The sequence below is a fragment of the Brachycentrus maculatus genome, unplaced genomic scaffold, assembly GCF_059751285.1.
Source record: "Brachycentrus maculatus isolate JH-2025_06_01 unplaced genomic scaffold, ASM5975128v1 h1tg000342l, whole genome shotgun sequence".
Taxonomy (NCBI): Eukaryota; Metazoa; Arthropoda; class Insecta; order Trichoptera; family Brachycentridae; genus Brachycentrus; species Brachycentrus maculatus.
The window spans coordinates 349,378-371,185 of NW_028281091.1; the positions used below are offsets into that span (position 1 = coordinate 349,378).

At 37.8% G+C, this 21,808-nt stretch overlaps 1 protein-coding gene across 1 annotated transcript; it reads left to right on the plus strand.

Annotated features, from left to right (window-relative positions):
* The first annotated feature begins 321 nt into the window (after positions 1-321).
* On the plus strand, positions 322-17,631 carry LOC148303883 (A-type potassium channel modulatory protein KCNIP1). The gene is made up of 5 exons (XM_088269242.1): positions 322-543; positions 12,563-12,632; positions 14,859-14,929; positions 15,569-15,763; positions 16,830-17,631. Exons 1-5 carry the CDS (start codon positions 388-390, stop codon positions 16,956-16,958), a joined length of 621 nt encoding a protein of 206 aa, XP_088125368.1. The 5' UTR covers positions 322-387; the 3' UTR covers positions 16,959-17,631.
* The last annotated feature ends 4,177 nt before the right edge of the window (positions 17,632-21,808 follow it).

The following is a 21,808-nucleotide window of genomic DNA, read 5'->3' on the forward strand; positions in this document are numbered from 1 at the left end:
TCAGTTCAGTGGAAACACGCTACAATTCGGGTCGCTGTGACCGTTTAATTTAGTGCTAACGGTTCAGACCGCAGTGATCTTCCAATTCAGTGGGCCGCGGTGACCTTCTGACTTAGCGCCAATACGGTTCGGGCCGCAGTGACCCTCTGACTGAGCGTCAACACGCTTCTGGCCGGAGTGACTTTTGACTGAGCGCTAACACGGTTCGGGCCGCAGTGACCTTCCGACTGAGCGCCAACACGGTTCGGGCCGCAGTGACCCTCCGACTGAGCGCCAACACGGTTCGGGCCGCAGTGACCCTCCGACTGAGCGCCAACACGGTTCGGACCGCTGTGACCCTTCCCGCCTCGAGCGGACAGTGACCCGGGAGGCAGCTAGCGCCGCAGGATGGCGACTCCGCCCGACTCGCCCATGGAGGAGGTGGTGTACGAGCTGGAGCCGGCCAGGGTGCCCAAGCCGATCCCCGTGGCGCTGGACGACCTCTGCAGGCAGACCAAGTTCTCCCGGCAGGAGATTAGGATCATGTACAGGGGATTCAAGACGGTGAGTTCTTATTTTGTTACGACTGCTGATATAATGAATGATAATGATAATTATAATGTCAATGATAACGACAATGTTAATGGTAATGATAATGATAATTATAATATCAATGATAACGACAATTTTAATGGTAATGATAATTATATTGTCAATGATAACGACAATGTTAATGGTAATGATAATGATAATGCCAACGATGATGATAATTATAATGATAATAATTCTAAATAGTGACCATAACGATAATGATGATTATAATGATTATGGTATGATAATTATAATTTTAATGATAATGAAGAGGAAAGTGATAATGACGAAGATTATGAAAATGATATGATGACATGAAAATGATAAAAATACAAAATATTGACGATAACGATAATGATTATGATAATGATTATGATGATTAAAATTTTAATGATAATGATGAAGATCATGACAATGATGATGATATGATAGTGATATGATAATGATTTGATAATGGTATGATAATAATTTGATAGTGATATGATAATGAATTGAAAATGGTATGATAATAATTTGATAATGATATGATAATGATAATCGTTAATTCCGGCTTAAGTAGGCGGCATTTTGATGTGAAAAATAAAATCGCTTGTAAAATTAATTTAAACAGGCATTTTTTCAGTAAAAAATAAAATCGCTTATAATATAAATTTAAATCGGCATTTCTTCCGTTACAAATAAAATCGCTTGTAAAATGAATTTAAACAGGCATTTCTTCAGTAAGAAATAAAATCGCTTGTAAAATGAATTTATACAGGCATTTCTTCAGTAACAAGTAAAATCGCTTGCAAAATGAATTTATACAGGCATTTCTTCAGTAACAAATAAAATCGCTTGTAAAATAAATTAGCACTGGCATTTCTTCCGTAAAAAATAAAATCGCTTGTAAAATAAATTTATACAGACATTTCTTCCGTAAAAAGTAAAATCGCTTGTGAAACAAATTTGTACAGTCATTTCTCATGGCGGTCGGGCAGAGCGGCGCCATAGCTGTCACCGGAAGTGCCAGATTGCGGCCGCTTCCGGCGCCGGATATGCGCCCCTCTGCATTTCCGGCTCGGGACAAAGTACCAGGGTGAAGTTTATCAAAGCTGCCTGAACCGCTGCCAAAATGTCGAATTTATTCCCCACTTCATCATATGCCAGCGTAATAAGCCTAAGTGGTGAGGATAGCCACGCAATAAATTAGAGTGTGTACAATATTATATGTCGCTCACTCCTTTCAAGAACGCCATAAATCAAAAATCGTCAATTTTCAGTTGTGCATGTTTTCGGAATGCCCAGAAAATGTACTATATCCCAGCAAAAGCGGCATATTTTTAACTTAATATTTACCCGCTACAGGGCAGAAAGTGTTGTTTTTGCATTTTGAAGAAAATGTATTGTTTGGTTATTTTTCTAAATATACTAAATATTTTTCAAATGGAGATAAATTCACCTTCAGGTTTTACCTAAAAAGATCTGTTGCACAGTAAAAAGTTCAATGAGTGGCTTGATATTTATTTTTAATGCATTGTATTATATTTTTAAACTTTAAAAACGTTCTCCTGAAAAATCAAGTTTTTTTGATTTATGACGTTCTTGAAAGGAGTGAGCGATGTGTTCCTGTCTTATCCCTTTGGCTACCACGACTTTTGAGGGTTACTATGCCAGAAATACAGTAAAACCTCGATATAACGGACCTTTATTTTAATTTTGGGAAAAGTTTTTCTATCCAAGGTACACCTACCAAATTGAGAAATTTCAGAGGTGCATATTTACCATATTATCTCTCTAACCCTTATCCGCACCCCAATGGTGCATAGGGCACCGCATAAACGCAGTGGTATCTTGGTCGTTGACACATGAAGGAAAGGTGATCGGTCCTCCGCTTCAGGTACCAGTCCAGGGTAATATTGAATAAATATTAGAGTGAAAAAATCATTTATATTTTTTGACCCCTCCTGGGGATCGAACCTGGTTATATGTTACCATATTATGGTAACATATTTTACATATCGCTCACTCCTTTCAAGAACGTCATAAATCAAAAAACTTGATTTTTCAGGAGAACGTTTTTAAAGTTTAAAAATATAATACAACGTATTAAAAATAAATATCAAGCCACTTATTGAACTTTTTACTGTGCAACAGATCTTCTTAGGTAAAACCTGAAGGTTTTTTCTCCATTTGAAAAATATTTAGTACGTTTAAAAAAATAATTAAACAATACATTTTTTTCAAAATGCAAAAACAACACTTTCTTCCCTGTAGCGGGTATATATTAAGTTAAAAATATGCATATTTTGCTGGGATATAGTACATTTTCTGGGCATTCCGAAAACGTGCACAACTGAAAATTGTCGATTTTTGATTTATGACGTTCTTGAAAGGAGTGAGCGATATTATGTTTAGTGCCAAATGTGAGCCTACTTAACTGAGCGTAGGCAATCTAAATTTGTGACAATTGTGTTATTTTCACAAAACTAGACTTTTTTTGTTGAATAACCCAACGTCCAAGTGACTCTGAAATCTGGCTACGGCTTATGCAACACCGCTTATAACGACTCTACTCGGGCTTCAACTTTATAAGTTTCATAGCCTATGCCTACTCGTGATTGGATTTACTCTTTATGTTTAAAGTTACTATAATCTCATGTAATTCATGAGTGAAAATTCTAGGCAAAAACACTTTTTTTTCACATCTACTAATCACCCCGTACACACTTTGCGGGACAATGCTGTATTTAATGATCTTCGGATTGGATGGCTAGACTCTGGCCAGTGCATAGGGCATAGGGCACTGCATCATGTGAACGCAGTGTTATTTTGATCGTCAACACGAGAAAACCTAGATTTTAGAACAAGCGTTTGGACACACTCAAAATTGTATTTTTATCTACTAAAATAGGGACGTTTTTCAGAGCATTTTGACGCCCCGAAACGAAATGTTTGCTAGGAATTGATTACTTTTCTCTGTATACAGAATGTTGGCCGAAGTCCAGATTTAAAATAGACAATATTCACCATGTATATTTTACGCTCCAATGCTTTTAACCCTGCCTTCCCGGTGTTGTGTACCTAGTACACATTGCTTCTAATAACCATAATATCATAATATCTATATATACAGTAAATACAAGGCTAAGATTTTAGATATTCCTCCATAACATATTTACGCATTCATTTAAAAAATAATATCAATAATAATCACAATTTATCAGGTACATCGGAGGTATTATATATATAAACAGCGCGTGAAGAGTGTGCGGGAACCGCGACACTATATTCGCATCTCGCTCTTGCATAATTGCACTGTACAAGCGTGAGGAGCTCAAAGCCCAATGTTCTCTGGCTAGCGGTCAGTAGCTTTTGGGCTCCCGACAAGAGCGGACCTATGCTTGTTTCGTGAGCGTTGCCAGAAAGTTTTTCAATGTTTTCGGCAAATAAATCTAAATTATTATAATTTTTTACTTCATTTATAATTAATTGATGGGATTAGCTATGAATGTCCGTATTTTTTCGATTTAAAACGGCTAATTTTTATTATTTTTTATTGAGTAGTGACTACCCAACACGTTTTATTTTAGCACCGCATGGAAAAGGTTAAAGTAACGTCATAACAGCGCAGATTCTCACACGATTTGGACCATAGGGTCTAAATCATGGGCGGCCAACCCGCGGCCACCGAATGACGTACTAAATCATGGGCGGCCAACCCGCGGCCACCGAATGACGTACTAAATCATGGGCGGCCAACCCGCGGCCACCGAATGACGTACTAAATCATGGGCGGCCAACCCGCGGCCACCGAATGACGTACTAAATCATGGGCGGCCAACCCGCGGCCACCGAATGACGTACTAAATCATGGGCGGCCAACCCGCGGCCACCGAATGACGTACTAAATCATGGGCGGCCAACCCGCGGCCACCGAATGACGTACTAAATCATGGGCGGCCAACCCGCGGCCACCGAATGACGTACTAAATCATGGGCGGCCAACCCGCGGCCACCGAATGACGTACTAAATCATGGGCGGCCAACCCGCGGCCACCGAATGACGTACTAAATCATGGGCGGCCAACCCGCGGCCACCGAATGACGTACTAAATCATGGGCGGCCAACCCGCGGCCACCGAATGACGTACTAAATCATGGGCGGCCAACCCGCGGCCACCGAATGACGTACTAAATCATGGGCGGCCAACCCGCGGCCACCGAATGACGTACTAAATCATGGGCGGCCAACCCGCGGCCACCGAATGACGTACTAAATCATGGGCGGCCAACCCGCGGCCACCGAATGACGTACTAAATCATGGGCGGCCAACCCGCGGCCACCGAATGACGTACTAAATCATGGGCGGCCAACCCGCGGCCACCGAATGACGTACTAAATCATGGGCGGCCAACCCGCGGCCACCGAATGACGTACTAAATCATGGGCGGCCAACCCGCGGCCACCGAATGACGTACTAAATCATGGGCGGCCAACCCGCGGCCACCGAATGACGTACTAAATCATGGGCGGCCAACCCGCGGCCACCGAATGACGTACTAAATCATGGGCGGCCAACCCGCGGCCACCGAATGACGTACTAAATCATGGGCGGCCAACCCGCGGCCACCGAATGACGTACTAAATCATGGGCGGCCAACCCGCGGCCACCGAATGACGTACTAAATCATGGGCGGCCAACCCGCGGCCACCGAATGACGTACTAAATCATGGGCGGCCAACCCGCGGCCACCGAATGACGTACTAAATCATGGGCGGCCAACCCGCGGCCACCGAATGACGTACTAAATCATGGGCGGCCAACCCGCGGCCACCGAATGACGTACTAAATCATGGGCGGCCAACCCGCGGCCACCGAATGACGTACTAAATCATGGGCGGCCAACCCGCGGCCACCGAATGACGTACTAAATCATGGGCGGCCAACCCGCGGCCACCGAATGACGTACTAAATCATGGGCGGCCAACCCGCGGCCACCGAATGACGTACTAAATCATGGGCGGCCAACCCGCGGCCACCGAATGACGTACTAAATCATGGGCGGCCAACCCGCGGCCACCGAATGACGTACTAAATCATGGGCGGCCAACCCGCGGCCACCGAATGACGTACTAAATCATGGGCGGCCAACCCGCGGCCACCGAATGACGTACTAAATCATGGGCGGCCAACCCGCGGCCACCGAATGACGTACTAAATCATGGGCGGCCAACCCGCGGCCACCGAATGACGTACTAAATCATGGGCGGCCAACCCGCGGCCACCGAATGACGTACTAAATCATGGGCGGCCAACCCGCGGCCACCGAATGACGTACTAAATCATGGGCGGCCAACCCGCGGCCACCGAATGACGTACTAAATCATGGGCGGCCAACCCGCGGCCACCGAATGACGTACTAAATCATGGGCGGCCAACCCGCGGCCACCGAATGACGTACTAAATCATGGGCGGCCAACCCGCGGCCACCGAATGACGTACTAAATCATGGGCGGCCAACCCGCGGCCACCGAATGACGTACATATTTTTAAACCGGTGATAAATTGTTTGATACACCAACAAAATATATGCGCCCAAGTATTATCTGTGAGTCAAGTCATCCATGTTTAAAAAAAACATATACCCATGAAAACAACAAAATTTCCTGATGTAAAACATCTGTTTTTTTGTATGTAAAACATCTGTTTTACATACAAAAAAATTAGTGCCTTTGGATCTACATACGTTAATAAAACCCTTACCGCACCCCAATGGTGCATAGGGCACCACTTCATATAAACGCAGTGTTATCTCGATCGATTACACATGAAGGAAAGGTGATCGGCCCTCCACTTCAGGTACCAGTCCAGTGTAATATTGAATAAATATTAGAGTGAAAAAATCACTTATATTTATTAAACCCCCCTGGGAATCGAACCCGGGACCTCCAGAACGGTAGGCGAGCATGCTGACCATTACACTACGGAGGCGGACATACGTTTGTGAAGCTTTTTTTTTCCAAAATGAAATAATAAAAATAAAATTAGGGCGTGAATAACAGACGTAAATCTCGAAATCTAGTTAAGGTGTGCAATTTTGACTATTAAAATAATAATAAATAATAAAACCCTTATCCGCACCCCAATGGTGCATAGGGCACCACTTCATATAAACGCAGTGTTATCTCGATCGATTACACATGAAGGAAAGGTGATCGGCCCTCCACTTCAGGTACCAGTCCAGTGTAATATTGAATAAATATTAGAGTGAAAAAATCACTTATATTTATTAAACCCCCCTGGGAATCGAGCCCGGGACCTCCAGAACGGTAGCCGAGCGTGCTGACCATTACACTACGGAGGCGGACATACGTTTGTGAAGCTTTTTTTTCCAAAATGAAATAATAAAAATAAAATAGGGCGTGAATAACAGACGTAAATCTCGAAATCTAGTTAAGGTGTGCAATTTTGACTATTAAAATAATAATAAATAATAAAACCCTTATCCGCACCCCAATGGTGCATAGGGCACTGCGTCATATAAACGCAGTGTTATCTTGATGGTTTACACATGAAGGAAAGGTGATCAGCCCTCCGCTTCAGGTACCAGTCCAGTGTAATATTGAATAAATATTAGAGTGAAAAAATCACTTATTTTTATTAAACCCCCCTGGGAATCGAACCCGGGACCTCCAGAACGGTAGCCGAGCGTGCTGACCATTACACTACGGAGGCGGACAAAAAATAGATTTAGTAAAATTAAGTAACCTTGGTGTGCATTTTAGGGATTTTCATCGTTTCATTTCGCATCATCGATCTAATATCCTCGTCTCGCTGGTTTTATGACGTCTTGACCCTAAACGGACAGTGAGGATCCTCACTGATATTATGACGTCTTTGCGGTGACTCGGGTACAGTGTTGCCATATCGCTCACTCCTTTCAACAACGTCATGTATTAAAAATCGTCAATTTTCATTTGTGCATGTTTTCGAAATGCCCAGAAAATGTACTATATCCCAGCAAAAGAGGCATATTTTAAACTTAATATTTACCCGCTACAGAGCAGAAAGTGTTGTTTTTGCATTTTGAAGAAAATGTATTTTTCATTTTTTTTTTTTTAAATATACTAAATATTTTTCAAATGGAGAAAAAACCTTCAGGTTTACCTAAAAAGATCTGTTGCACAGTAAAAAGTTCAATAAGTGACTTGATATTTATTTTTAATACATTGTATTATATTTTTATGTTTTAAAAACGTTCTCCTGAAAAATCAAGTTTTTTGATTGATGACGTTCTTGTAAGGAGTGAACGATATGGCAAAACTGCTCGTGTAGGTCCCTAAACGGACAGTGAGGCTGTAAGGGCCCTTGCGCACTTGCGACCCTTCAAGCATCAGCATGTATAACACCCTCGCTGGTGTGATGGCGCCTTTAGCTGACGGAGTCGAAACAATTATTGACAAAATGATTCGCGGCCTTATCGGCGCTTATATCGGGTCTGCGTGTCGATCAGCACTGTGGATAAGGCGCCTACGTTATAGGTCAAGTATAATGAACAAACTCGATAATACGCCACACGAATGGGTCCGCCCAGCGCAGAAAGGTGGCTGACGTTATATAGGGGGTACGTTTTGTTCAAAGGTGTACAAATTCGAATTTCCCGCAAATTGATGGTGGTATAGCTAGTTGCTGTGGTAATTGCTAAGTTGCTGCGGTCACTTGTAGCAAGTTGCTATATTGTGTGGCGACGTGTTGCCGCGATTCGTGATCACGTGTGGTGATCGTGATTTTTAATGCAAAGAAGAAGTGGTGCCAGAATGAAAATGAAAGAATGCTGTACTTACGTTATTCCTTTTATTCAAATAAATGTTACGCTTCCGTCCTGCTCACGCCAGCGCTGCAAACTCGACGGTGGAGCTACATCTCCTACAGTGGCATGTGGCATGTTGCGCCATCTTGTCAAAACCACAGCTCTGTCACAGCAATTCCATTCAACTGAGGTACAAAGAAAGTCAGTAATCGTGGTTCTGTAGCGCTCTCTATTGACCGTAACATTCTGGCCGGCATCGTCTTTTCAAAAAATGCGGGCCGGTGATTCCACCTGCCCATAAAGCACAACAAACAGTGACTTTGAATGGATACAAGCACGTCTCGACAAAGGCTTCTGGATTTGAACCACATTCGGCAATCCTGCTTATTGACACAGCCATTTAACCAAAAATATGCCTCATCGGTGAACAAAATTTTGCGTTGAAAAAGATGATCAAGCTGAATATTGTTTTCACCTACTCTAGGCAACGAGAAACTGCTGAAATACGAATGCTCAGGTGCTCAGCTGGAGTGTCCCTTAGAGACAGAATAAAGAGTCGACGCATTCGTGGGAGCCTGGCTGTAACAGCCATCAATAGTAAGGTAGGGGAAAGGCAATTGGAGGTGGTATGGGCACATAGGGCGCAGAGACCCTGATCATATTGTGAACCAGGCAATCCCCATAGAAAGGCATCTAGAGGAAGACCAAAGAATTCATGGGTGCTGCAGAGAGATAACATGGTCCCAAGGCATAGCCTAGGTGACGCTGTATATGACAGAAGGACCTACAGCCCGAGGACGAGGAGAGCTAAAATAACGCCGATATCATTCCCTTAAAAAAGCCAAAGTGTGTATTTTTATACCAATCTTTTAGGCATATTTTTGTACCAATTATTTAGACCTATTTTTGTACCAATCCTTTAGACACGCCCAAAACGTCAAGTCGGTTTAAAACGCGCGTAATTTCCCATCAATTTGCAATCATTTGGTATCAAATTCGACCTAACCCTTCGCGTGCGAAGTGCAAATAAAACCGACAGTGAAATACGAAATCACGCCACAGCCGCACGCCAAGTGTTACCTGCACGAACGCGCTCCCAATGTCACACATAAGGTTAGCTTTTTAACCACTCATTAAATACATTGAAAAAAAAATACAGCTTTAATAATAAAAATAATTTTGGATAATTTATGTAGCGCCAAGAACTAACTAACTAACTAACTGACCATCACGCCGCTTTTTCGCGGAGGTAGGCAGAGGGAATAGAACGCCGCACCAAATATTTTATATAAAAAATAGCTCCTTTAATTGGAGATAATCCAGATCTGTGAACAAGTATTTGGACACACTCAAAATGTTGTAGATGAAGATTTTTTGAATTACCTAACGTCCAAGTGACTCTGAAATCTAGCTACGGCTTATGCAACACCGCTTATCATGACACTACTCGGGCTTCAACTTTTTAAGTTTCATAGCCTATGCCTACTCGTGAGTGGATTTACTCTTAATGTTTAAAGTTACTATAATTTCATGTAATTCATGAGTGAAAATTCTAGGCAAAACCAGTCCAATAATATTTTTCTATATTAAAAAATAAATAAATAAAATGGGCGCATGATTTTGGTCACAGGGGTCCAGGTCTGAGATGGTTCTCAAAACAGTAGTAAACCTTGGAGAGCTTTCTCCATTATTTTTTTGCGATAAAAGAGAAAGTTTTGCTCGCAGGGCAAATAAATCCGCTAAAAATAGAATTTATTGCCTTGTTTCTCGAAAGAAAAACACTTCCAAACGATATATTTTGCCTTGAGTATCAATAGCCTTCCATCTTATCTCTGTTATTTGAGTTTACAGCTATATATATATATATATATATATATATATATATATATATATATATATATATATATATATATATATATATATATATATATATATATATATATATATATATATATATATATATATATATATATATATATATATATATATATATATATATATATATATATATATATATATATATATATATATATATATATATATATATATATATATATATATATATATATATAATTAATAAAACCCTTATCTGCACCCCAATGGTGCATAGGGCACTGTGTCATATTAACGCAGTGTTATCTTAATCGTTTACACATGAAGGAAAGGTGATCAGCCCTCCGCTTCAGGTACCAGTCCAGGGTAATATTGAATAAATAGTACAGTGAAAAAATCACTAATATTTATTTTACCCCCCCTGGGAATCGAACCCGGGACCTCCAGAACGGTAGCCGAGCGTGCTGACAATTACACTACGGATGCAGAGATATATATATATATATATATATATATATATATATATATATATATATATATATATATATATATATATATATATATATATATATATATATATATATATATATATATATATATATATATATATATATATATATATATATATATATATATATATATATATATATATATATATATATATATATATATATATATATATATATATATATATATATATATATATATATATATATATATATATATATATATATATATATATATATATATATATATATATATATATATATATATATATATATATATATATATATATACAGGATAAATAATCGTCGAGTATGTATGAGGAGACGCATGAACGTGGAAGAGGCGAAGAATGTTTGCAAAGACAGAGTGGTGTGGCGATCGATTCTATCTGCCTACCCCTGCTGGCAAGCGGCGTGATGGTTAGTTAGTTAGTTAGAAAAATCACTTATATTCAACTGACCCCCCCCCCCCGGGAATCGAACCCGGGACCTCCGGTACGTTAGTCTAGCCTGCTGACCATTACACTACGAAGGCGTAGAACGAATACACATACATAATATTGTATCGTAAGAATGGATCTTTTGTCAGACGGGAGGAATATATAATTTAACATACTCAACCTATAAAGGATTGTATTAGACTCGTGAAGTGTTTATAACACCCGATATAATCAATATTTTCATTCATCATTTGATTTTGCAAAATTCGCCTTCGTAAAAACGCTGTTTTCGCAAGTTGGTAATGAATGACGTCACAGAAACGATGGACTTATTTTAATAATGGCGACTTTGCTTAATTATTGGCGGCTCTATTTGTTGATGTATATGGTCCCCCCTCCCCTCATATTTGTATAACACAAACGGTAGTGTAGATGTAAACAAAAAATCCACACTATTACAGCCCTATACAGCAGATACATAAAGGGATACGCCCCATAAAACACCCGATGACGTAAAATTTGATGACGTATGCGAACGCACGTTTTTCGTTTTATTAAAATGTGTAAAGTTTAAACCTTCATATCTCCCTTAGTTCCCTACAGATACCAATAAGAATGCTACCGATAGAAACTAACTAACTAACTAACCATCACGCCGCTTCCCCGCAGGGGTAGGCAGAGAGAATAGAGCGCCACACCACTCTGTCCTTGCAAACATTCTTCGCCTCTTCCACGTTCATGCATCTCCTCATACATACCCGCCGATTGTTACGACTCCTAACCTGACCACTTTCAAGTATTTGGCATACCTGATCGTGCCATGTTTTTCTCGGTCTTCCTCTGCTTCTCTTCCCACTAACATTCGCCTCATAAATTTGTTTAACCGTTCATTCCTCAGTCATTCGTTCTACATGTCCAAACCATCTCAACACACCTTTCTTAATTTTATCGATAATGCTTATCTCAGCTTTGCATTCCTTCCTTATTTCACTATTCGCACATCTATCATACATCGTTTTGTCGCACATTCTTCTGAGAGATCGCATTTCGACTGCATTCAGTCTACTTTTATCCTTCTTTTGCCAACTCCATGTTTCACTTCCATACATTAGAGTTGGAACCAGGACTCCGTTGTGCACTGCCAGTTTGGCTTCCGCTGATAGGTTTTTATTTGCTATAACTGATTTCAGTGCACCATTCACTTTGTTCCCAGCATTCACTCTCCTTTCCATGTCTTTATCAATCTTTCCATCCCTAGAAAACATACTACCCAAATACACAAATACACCGATTGTGATTTTTCATATTAATTTATTAGCCAATAATGACACATCTTGAGAATGATCCATTGTGATATGCTGATAATATTTTTTTCCACTGGTATTGAAAATGAATTAATTTTTGTTTTTTTTCATGTTCTAGGAATGTCCCGAGGGAGTCGTCCAGGAAGACTCGTTCAAGGACATCTACGCCAAGTTCTTCCCGCACGGCAGTGAGTGTATTTTTCTCAATTTCTCGATCTTCTTTTTCTTAGTTTCGAAAACGACAGATGTTTTCATCTTCTGGTACAAATTAAAACTTTTAAAAAAAAATATTTTTATTTTATTTTTTATTATTTTTAAACCCAATGGTGCATAGGGCACTGCGTCATATAAACGCAGTGTTATCTTGATCGTTTACACATGAAGGAAAGGTGATCAGCCCCCCGCTACCGTGGTATATAGTTGTCAATAATGGGTAGAATTGGTGAATGTTACACGTGCGTAAAGTGATCAATTAAAAACCAGCCTATGACGGTCGTCAGCCCCGTAAATGCCCAGACTTTCATAGTCTTCTTCATCTTTGATGAGATGTAAAAAAATAATACGAATTGAGAGGTTCCACTGTAATGGATTCTTCGATATTCGTCGCGGGCCCAAACGGCCGATACCGGGAGACGGTGCCCTAATTGATAGGTGACCGGTGTCGCCGCATATCGCGTCGGCCGATCGATACGTGAATGGGTGACAAGTGGCCGTGTTGTCACTCCGCGTCTGTAGTGAGCTGCATTCTGGGCCGCGCTCTGTTGACACGTTTATACGTTATCGTACAGTGCACGTCACGAACCCGTGCTATTTTTAAACGGGGCAGACGGCAACGCTCGCGGGTATAGGGGAGCAAGTGTCTGATTGTTCAAACATATCGCTCACTCCTTTCAAGAACGTCTTAAATAAAAAAACTTGATTTTTCAGGAGAACGTTTTTAAAGTTTGAAAATATAATGCAACGTATTAAAAATAAATATCAAGCCACCTTTTGAACTTTTTACTGTGCAAAAGATCTTTTCAGGTAAAACCTGAAGCTTTTTTCTCCATTTGAAAAATATTTTGCATATTTAAAAAAATAATTAAACAATATATTTTCTTCAAAATGCAAAAAACAACAATTTTTTCTGCCCAGTAGCGGGTAAATATTAAGTTAAAAATATGCCGCTTTTGCTGGGATATAGTGCGTTTTCTGGGCATTCCGAAAACGTGCACAACTGAAAATTGTCGATTTTTTATTTATGACGTTCTTGAAAGGAGTGAGCGATATGAGATTACCAAATACAATGCTTCAAATAATGTTTAAAACAACATTTAGATTTGTCCAAATACTCGTTCACAAATCTGGATTGTCTCCAATTTGGAGTAATTTTTTAACATTCATTTTTGACATTTCAACGTACACTCAAAGAACTACTAAGTGGACCAAATCCTGAATTTGGGCGCACTTAAAATATTATGTTGAATTCCCAAGTGGACCTAATCCTGAATTTGGGCACACTTAAAATACTGCAAGCAACTTCCAAGTATACCAAATCCTAAATTTGGACACACTTAAAATATTGTAAGTAACTCCCAAGTGGACTAAATCCAGAATTTGGGCACACTTACAATATTGTAAATTACTCCCAAGTAGACCAAATGCTTAATTTGGGCATACTTAAAATATTATAAATAAATCTCAATCTTGAATTTGGGCACACTTAAAATATTGTAAGTGACTCCCAAGTGGACCAAATCCTGAATTTAAGCTCACTTAAAATATTATGTTAAACTCCCAAGTGGACCTAATCCTGAATTTGGGCACACATAAAATATTGTAAGTAACTCTCAAGTAGACCAAATCCTGAATTTAGGCACACTTAAAATATTGTAAATAAATCTCAATCTTGAATTCGGGCACACTTAAAATATTGTAAGTAACTTCCAAGTATACCAAATCCTGAATTTGGGCACACTTAAAATATTACGAATATTGAACGTTGACTTGACCTATTCGTCCAGTGTACCTATGCTTATGTACCTACGCGGGCAGGTCGGGTGACACATTTATAGCTTTATATTTACCAACATCAGTAGTGCCCTGAACCCGATGTGGACTTCCATACCTCAGTTTGCAAATCAACTTCAAAACCCGACATGTCCATTTTTAGACGAAAATTAGTTATTGTTATGTGATAAGGTGTTAGAAACTATGGCTCTAACAAAAGAAACAAATATCTTGTTTTGGCATCTCAAAAGGTGTTAAACAGGGATGTGTAATGTCGCCGTGGATCTATGATGATGTATGTGTTCCAAAATTTGAGTATTGTGATTGTCTATCATGGGCAGAATGCTGAATGTCGCACTTGTATAAAGTGATCACTTACACCAGCCTATGACAGGTGTATATTATTATTTTTTATTGTTTTTCAGATGCCACGATGTACGCGCATTATGTGTTCAAAGCCTTCGACGTCAATTGTAACGGAGCCATCAGTTTTCGGGTAAGTGTATTTTATATATAGAATTAGAAGCAGAGGAATACCAAAGAAAAATTGGCATGATCAAGTACTCCTAATACTTAGGCGTGGTCAGGTCAGAAGGGGGAGTAATCGGCGGGTTGTGTGAGGAGATGCGTGAATGTGGAAGAGGCGAAGATTTTTTAGTTAGTTTAGTTAGTTAGAATGACACATTGCTCACTCCTTTCAAGAACGTCATAAATCAAAAATCGTCGATTTTCAGTTGTGCATGTTTTCGGAATGCTCAGAAAATGTACTGTATCCCAGCAAAAGCGGCATATTTTTAACTTAATATTTACCCGCTACAGGGCAGAAAGTGTTGTTTTTGCATTTTGAAGAAAAGGTATTGTGTAATTATTTTTTTAAATATACTTAATATTTTTCAAACGGAGAAAAAACCTTCATGTTTTACCTAAAAAGATCTGTTGCACAGTAAAAAGTTCAATAAGTGACTTGATATTTATTTTTGATACATTGTGTTATATGTTTCAACTTTAAAAACGTTCTCCTGAAATATCAAGTTTTTTGATTTATGACGTTCTTGAAAGAAGTGGGCGACATGTTTCATTTATATTGATTTTTTCATGTTGAGACACCTTTGAAAAAGTTGTGTCGCTTCTTCAGGACCTGCTGGTGACGCTGTCGACGCTGCTGCGCGGCTCCATCTACGAGCGCCTGCGCTGGACCTTCCGGCTGTACGACGCCAACGGCGACGGCTGCATCTCGCGCGCCGAGCTGGCCGACATAGTGCAGGCCGTGCACGAGCTCATGGGCCGCCGCGCGCAGCACGTGGAGGACGACCGGCGCTGCCGCGAGCAGGTGCCGCATCCGTGTCACTCTGTATCTCGTGTCACTCTATCCCCCGCCACTCATTAATCTACCATCATATCGCCAGTCACTCTGTATTCCTTGTCACTGTATCCCCTGCCACTCAATGATCTACCATTATATCACCAGTCACTCTGAATTCCATGTCACTGTATCCCCCGCCACTCATTAATCTACCATCATATCGCCTGTCACTCTGTATCCCCTGCCACTCATTAATCTACCATCATATCGCCAGTCACTCTGTATTCCTTGTCACTGTATCCCCTGCCACTCAATGATCTACCATTATATCACCAGTCACTCTGAATTCCATGTCACTCTATCCCCCGCCACTCATTAATCTTCCGTCTCATCTCCCGTCACTCTTTATCTATCGCCCGTCGCTCCGTATCTCCTGTAATTCTACCCCACGCCACTCATTACTGTCGTATCTCTCTTTGTCATTTTATCTCTTGTCACTCATTTATCAACTGTCATATCGCCTGTTGCTCTATTTACTTGCTGTCGTATCGCTTGTCACTGTCTGTCTGTCGTCATATCCCCTACCTCTCATTTATCTACCATTATATCTCCTATCACTCCATGTTCCAACCGTCATATCGCCCGTCACTCTTTATCATCTGCCATCATATCGCTTGTCACTCTGTCTGTCATATTGCTTGTCACTCTATTTTTCAATCATCATATCGCTTGTCACTCTGTATTTGTCTGCCGTCATATCGCTTGTCACTTGTTATCTATCTGTCATTTTATCCCCTACCTCTCATCTCATCTACCATTATATCTCCTATCACTCCATTTCCCAACCGTCAAATCGCCTGTCACTCTATTTCCTACTGTCAAATCGCCTGTCACTCTATTTTCTTCTGTCAAATCGTCTGTCTCTCTATTTCCTACTGTCAAATCGCCTGTCTCTCTATTTCCTACTGTCAAATCGCCTGGCACTCTATTTCCTACTGTCAAATCGCCTGTCACTCTTTCTCCCTACTGTCACATCGCTCATCGCTCATCGCACAATTTACTTTTATTTATATTCTATATATCTCCTTCTCAGGTCGACAGGGTGTTCAGAAAGCTAGACCTGAACCAGGACGGCGTCATCACCATCGAGGAGTTCATGGAGTCGTGCCTGAAGGACGAGGTCATCACGCGGTCCCTGCAGATGTTCGACGCGCCGCTGTGATGAAATCCCGATCTCCGTCCATTCACGCCGCACCCGACCGACGTCGCGCGCGCGGACCGACCCCACGGCGCCCCCAGCGCGTGATGAAACCGACCTTAATGATGAACATGCCACCCGACCGTCGCTACATCGGAAATGATGAAATTTATATTAAAATTTTAATATTGATGTAATTTTAATGAGCTGTCGTTTTTAACGTGATGAGACGGACATTAATAATATACATGCCATTCGACCTTCGCTTCATCGGAAATGATGAAATCTACAGTGAATTTTAAATTGATGTAAATTATAAAAATTGAGCTCATAAGAGCTGTCGTATTTAACGTGATGAAACGGACATTAATAATATACATACCAACCGACCTACGCTACATCGGGAATGGTGAAATCTAGAGTAAATTTTAAAATTGATGTCGTTTTAATGGGCTGGTTTTTAACGTGTAGGACACTATTTTATATCGATTTTTCAAATCAGAATTCGAACTTGAACATTTTGTATGGTTTACAAACGTTTTAACCACTGTACTACCGCATATTAAAATATATATTTAAAAAATCTTATATTCTGAATTTCACAGTTTCAAAAGATGTGTTTTTTTTTCAATTTCGCGTCATATGGTGCACTGCGTTGGTACGATGTCGCGTTGCGTTGAACGCAAATAACGCAAAATGAATAATAAATTAAGATTTGTGCTCCAATACGTTGTAACAATATTAAGAAAATCGAGGTGTGAGACGAAGAATGTTTGCAAGGACAGAGTGGTGTGGCGCTCTATTCTCTCTGCCTACCCCTGCGGGGAAGCGGCGTGAGGGTTAGTCAGTTAGTTTTTTTAGGTGTGAGACGGAAATTTTTGCGAGGCCGAAATTCCTGAAGTCTTTTTTATCCATCTTACCATTATCAAGCGCCCACTGGTGCATAGGGCACTGAATCACTGAATGTAGTCTTGACTGTTTCTTACATGAGGGCACTGTGATCGATCCTGCGCTTCATTTACCAGTCCAGGGTAATAATAATCATGTTTTTATCCTGATAAGCTGGTTTTTTTAAATGGAAAGGGTGGAATCTCAAATTTTGGAAGCCTCTACTAGCTAACAACACCTCATCTGATGCATTGATAGCAATAAAAACGTCATATTAGACGGTTGGCGATGAATTTTAATAAATATTTTATGACTTCATCATTGTGATGAAATTAATCTTAATATATCAATAATAAACTAGTAGTTTTAAGTGAATTTTACTAACGTAACTCTAATGGTAATAAAATGAATGTGCAATAGCTACTTTTAGTGAGATCTTTCGAAAATTTACACGGTGAAATTTGAAATAAATTCAGACTTCATCACCCCGATGAATTTTAGATTTAAGCGATGAAATTGTGAATTTTAACGTAATATACGATGTAAATGTAATATGTGTTATAGGATTTAACGTGTAGGCTGGTAAAAACCAAACATGTCCATATATTAGAATATAATTAATTTTAAATAATATTTTTTATTTATTTATTATTTAATAACTAATTATTTATTATAAAGAACACTTGTATAATATTATTTTTGAGTTTACTATTGTAAACATGACTAGTTTCAAGAATTACAAATGTTCTCATCATGAGGTGAAAACACAAAAGTTTATTTTTTCGCCTGTTGATGAGAACGTCTGTAGTTCTGGAGACTAGTTATGTAAACGCGACTAGTTTCGAGAACTTCAAATGTTCTCATCGTGAGGTGAAAATATAACATTTGTATTTTCGCCTTTTGATGAAAATATTCTGAAAACAAGTTATGTGGTGACGATTAGTTTCGAGAACTTCAAATGTTCTCATCATGAGGTGATAATATAAAATTTGTATTTTCGCCTGTTGTTGAGAATATTCTGAAAACTAGTTATGTAGTCACGACTAGTTTCGAGAGCTTCAAATGTTCTCATCATGAGGTGAAAATACAAAATTTTGTATTTTCGTCTGTTGATGAGAACACGTGTAGTTCTCGAAACTAGCCATGTTTACATTAATAAACTCAAAAGTGATCTTTTACAAGTGTTTTATTTTAATATTTTAATCATCATTTCATCGTCATAATATGTGGAATACCACATCAGTGTATTATTTATTTTAATATTTTTGTTTTTTCGTTGTCGTGATGGGGCACTGTGTTGAATTGATGTTGCATTATATTGATTCAATCTTACGCCTCACGGGTCAGTTCGAGGTAACAATAAAATAATTCAAAAATTTGCTATTACTTCACTCATTAATGCAGTGCCCTATCCATTGCACTGCGATGCCCGAATTTAAAATATTAATATTTTTCAAATGAATTTATTTTTTATAGTACAATAATTTTTAATTTATTTTTTCTAGTCATAATATTATTTGTTTTTTTTCTACCGACCCTGATCCGCACCTGATGGTGCACAGGGCACTGTGTCGCATCGATGCAGTGTTGCTTTGATCGTTAATTGCACGAAGGGTGCCAGTCCAGGGTGGATTAGAGTGAAAAAAAATGTTTTTTTCTGGGAATTGGAAAAACTGGGAATCGAACCCGGGACCTCTAGGATTCACTACATTAGGTTAGGAACAACCATTGTTTTTGTTTGAAATAATTTATGTTTTATATTTAAAATTAAAACGCAATTTGACATCATATCAGATTACAAAGTTGAATTTTAGCAATAAATTATAAATTTTAGTATTTAATAATTTAAATTTCATCACTCGCCATGATTATTATGCCTTTTTACTGCCTTTAAATGTTAGTTGAAATTAAAATTAAAATAATAATTTGTGTTTTTTTAGAAATTGTTATGTATTTTCAAAAATTTGATGAAATTTCTATTTAAATGTTATTTTGTAAAATTATCAATTTCATGTTTAAAAAAATTGTATTTATTTTCATAGATTTGATGAAATTTCTATTTAAACATTATTTTGTGAAATTATCCATTTCATAAATCATTTTTTTTAAAGAATGTCATAGATTTGATGAAATTTCTATGTAAAAATACTTTGTGATATTTTCATTTCAAATTTGTATAATTTTCTAATTTATTTTCATTGATTTGATGAAATTTCTATATTAAAAATATTTTGTGAAATAGTCATTCAAATTTGTAAAATTTTCTAAAGTTGATGAAAATTCTATTAATTTTTTTTGTTGTAAATTTTTTAGTTTTTTGTTTTAAAAAAATTGTAATTTATTTTCATAGATTTGATGAAATATCTATATAGAAATTATTTTTGGAATTTTCATGTCAATTTTGTAATATTTTCTAATTTATTTTCATAGATTTGATGAAATTTCTATTATTTTTGTATTTTTTGCATTTTTTGCATTTTTTTCATTCTTTGTTTTAAAATTTTTGTCATATTTATTTTTGAGATTTGATGAAATTTTAATTTAAAATTATTCTGTGTAATTAAAAAAAAAAGCAATAATAATTTTGGTAGACCGAGAAAAGTATGAAAAAATGATGTTTTTCAAATATGAGAGTGAGTGAGAATGAGTTAATGTAAGACAGTCGTGTAAAATGTTAATGAAGGTTGAATGTTTTTTTATTCATATTAATAAGAATAATTTTAATGCAGAGAGAATGATGTATAATAATTCTCGATGAGAGTTATGCACAGTTTTAATAGAGCAAATGTAAGTCCTGATAATATTTTCAATTCATTATGAGAGAATAAAAAAATTTAATGAAGAGAGAATGTTGTATAATAATTCTCGATGAGAGTTATATACAGTTTTAATAAAGCAAATGTAAGTCCTGATAATATTTTTAATTCATTATGAGAGAATAAAAAAGTTTTAATGAAGAGAGAATGTTGTATAAATAATTCTCGATGAGAGTTATGTACAGTTGTAAGAGAGTTAATAGGTTCTCAATATTTTAATGCAAAGTGAGAATGTACAAATTTTAATGAAGAGAGAATGATGTATAATAATTCTCGATGAGAGTTACATACAGTTTGAATAGAGTGAATGTAAATTTTAACGATTATTCTAAGAATTTTTTTTAAAACAGTGAATGTAAGTTCCGATAACATTTTTTATTCATAATTAGAGCGTATAAAACTTTAATGAAGAGAGAATGATGGATAATAATTCTCGATGAGGGTTATGTACAGTTTTAATAGATTGAATGTAAGTTCTCTCTATATTTTTAATGAAGAGAGAATGTTGTAAAATAATTCTCGATAAGAATTATGTCTAGTTTTAATACTGGATGTTGATTTTAATAACCTATCATTCATAGAAACAGTTATGTACAATTTTAATGAAGAGTGAATGTAAGTTATCATAATAAGAGTGTACAATTTTAATGAAGGGAGAATGATGTAAGTAATGTAATTCTCGATGAGAATTATGTATAGTTTTAATGGGGGAATGTAAATTTTAATAACCAATAATAAAGCAGAGCTATGTACAATTTTAATAAAGAGTGAATGTGTAAGTTCTGTTCATATTTTAAATTTATTATGAGAGTTTGTACAATTTTAATGCAAGGAGAATGATGTATAATAATTCTCGAAGAGAATTATGTACAGTTTTAATAGAGTGAAAGTAAATTTTAATGACTTATTATTAATATAGAGAGTTATGTACAATTTTAATTGGGTGAATGATGGGTAATTTTATAGCAAATGTAATATGCAATTTTAAAGGAGAGTGTTTGTTAGTATTTATATTTATTAATGAAGAGAGAATGATGTTTATTGTCAGTGAGAATTATGTAAGGTTTTAATAAAAAGTGAATGTAAGTTCTGTTAACGATTAAACATTCTTAAAAAGAGATGTGTAAAATTTTAATGGAGAGTGAATGCAAGTTCTGTTAACGATTAAAC

Excerpts from the sequence above, each read along its gene's own strand:
- LOC148303883 (XM_088269242.1), top strand. The coding sequence starts at position 388 with ATGGCGACTCCGCCCGACTCGCCCATGGAGGAGGTGGTGTACGAGCTG. Across the intron at positions 544-12,562 it reads TGTACAGGGGATTCAAGACG|GAATGTCCCGAGGGAGTCGT; the intron begins GTGAGTTCTTAT and ends TTCATGTTCTAG. Across the intron at positions 15,764-16,829 it reads ACCGGCGCTGCCGCGAGCAG|GTCGACAGGGTGTTCAGAAA; the intron begins GTGCCGCATCCG and ends TCTCCTTCTCAG.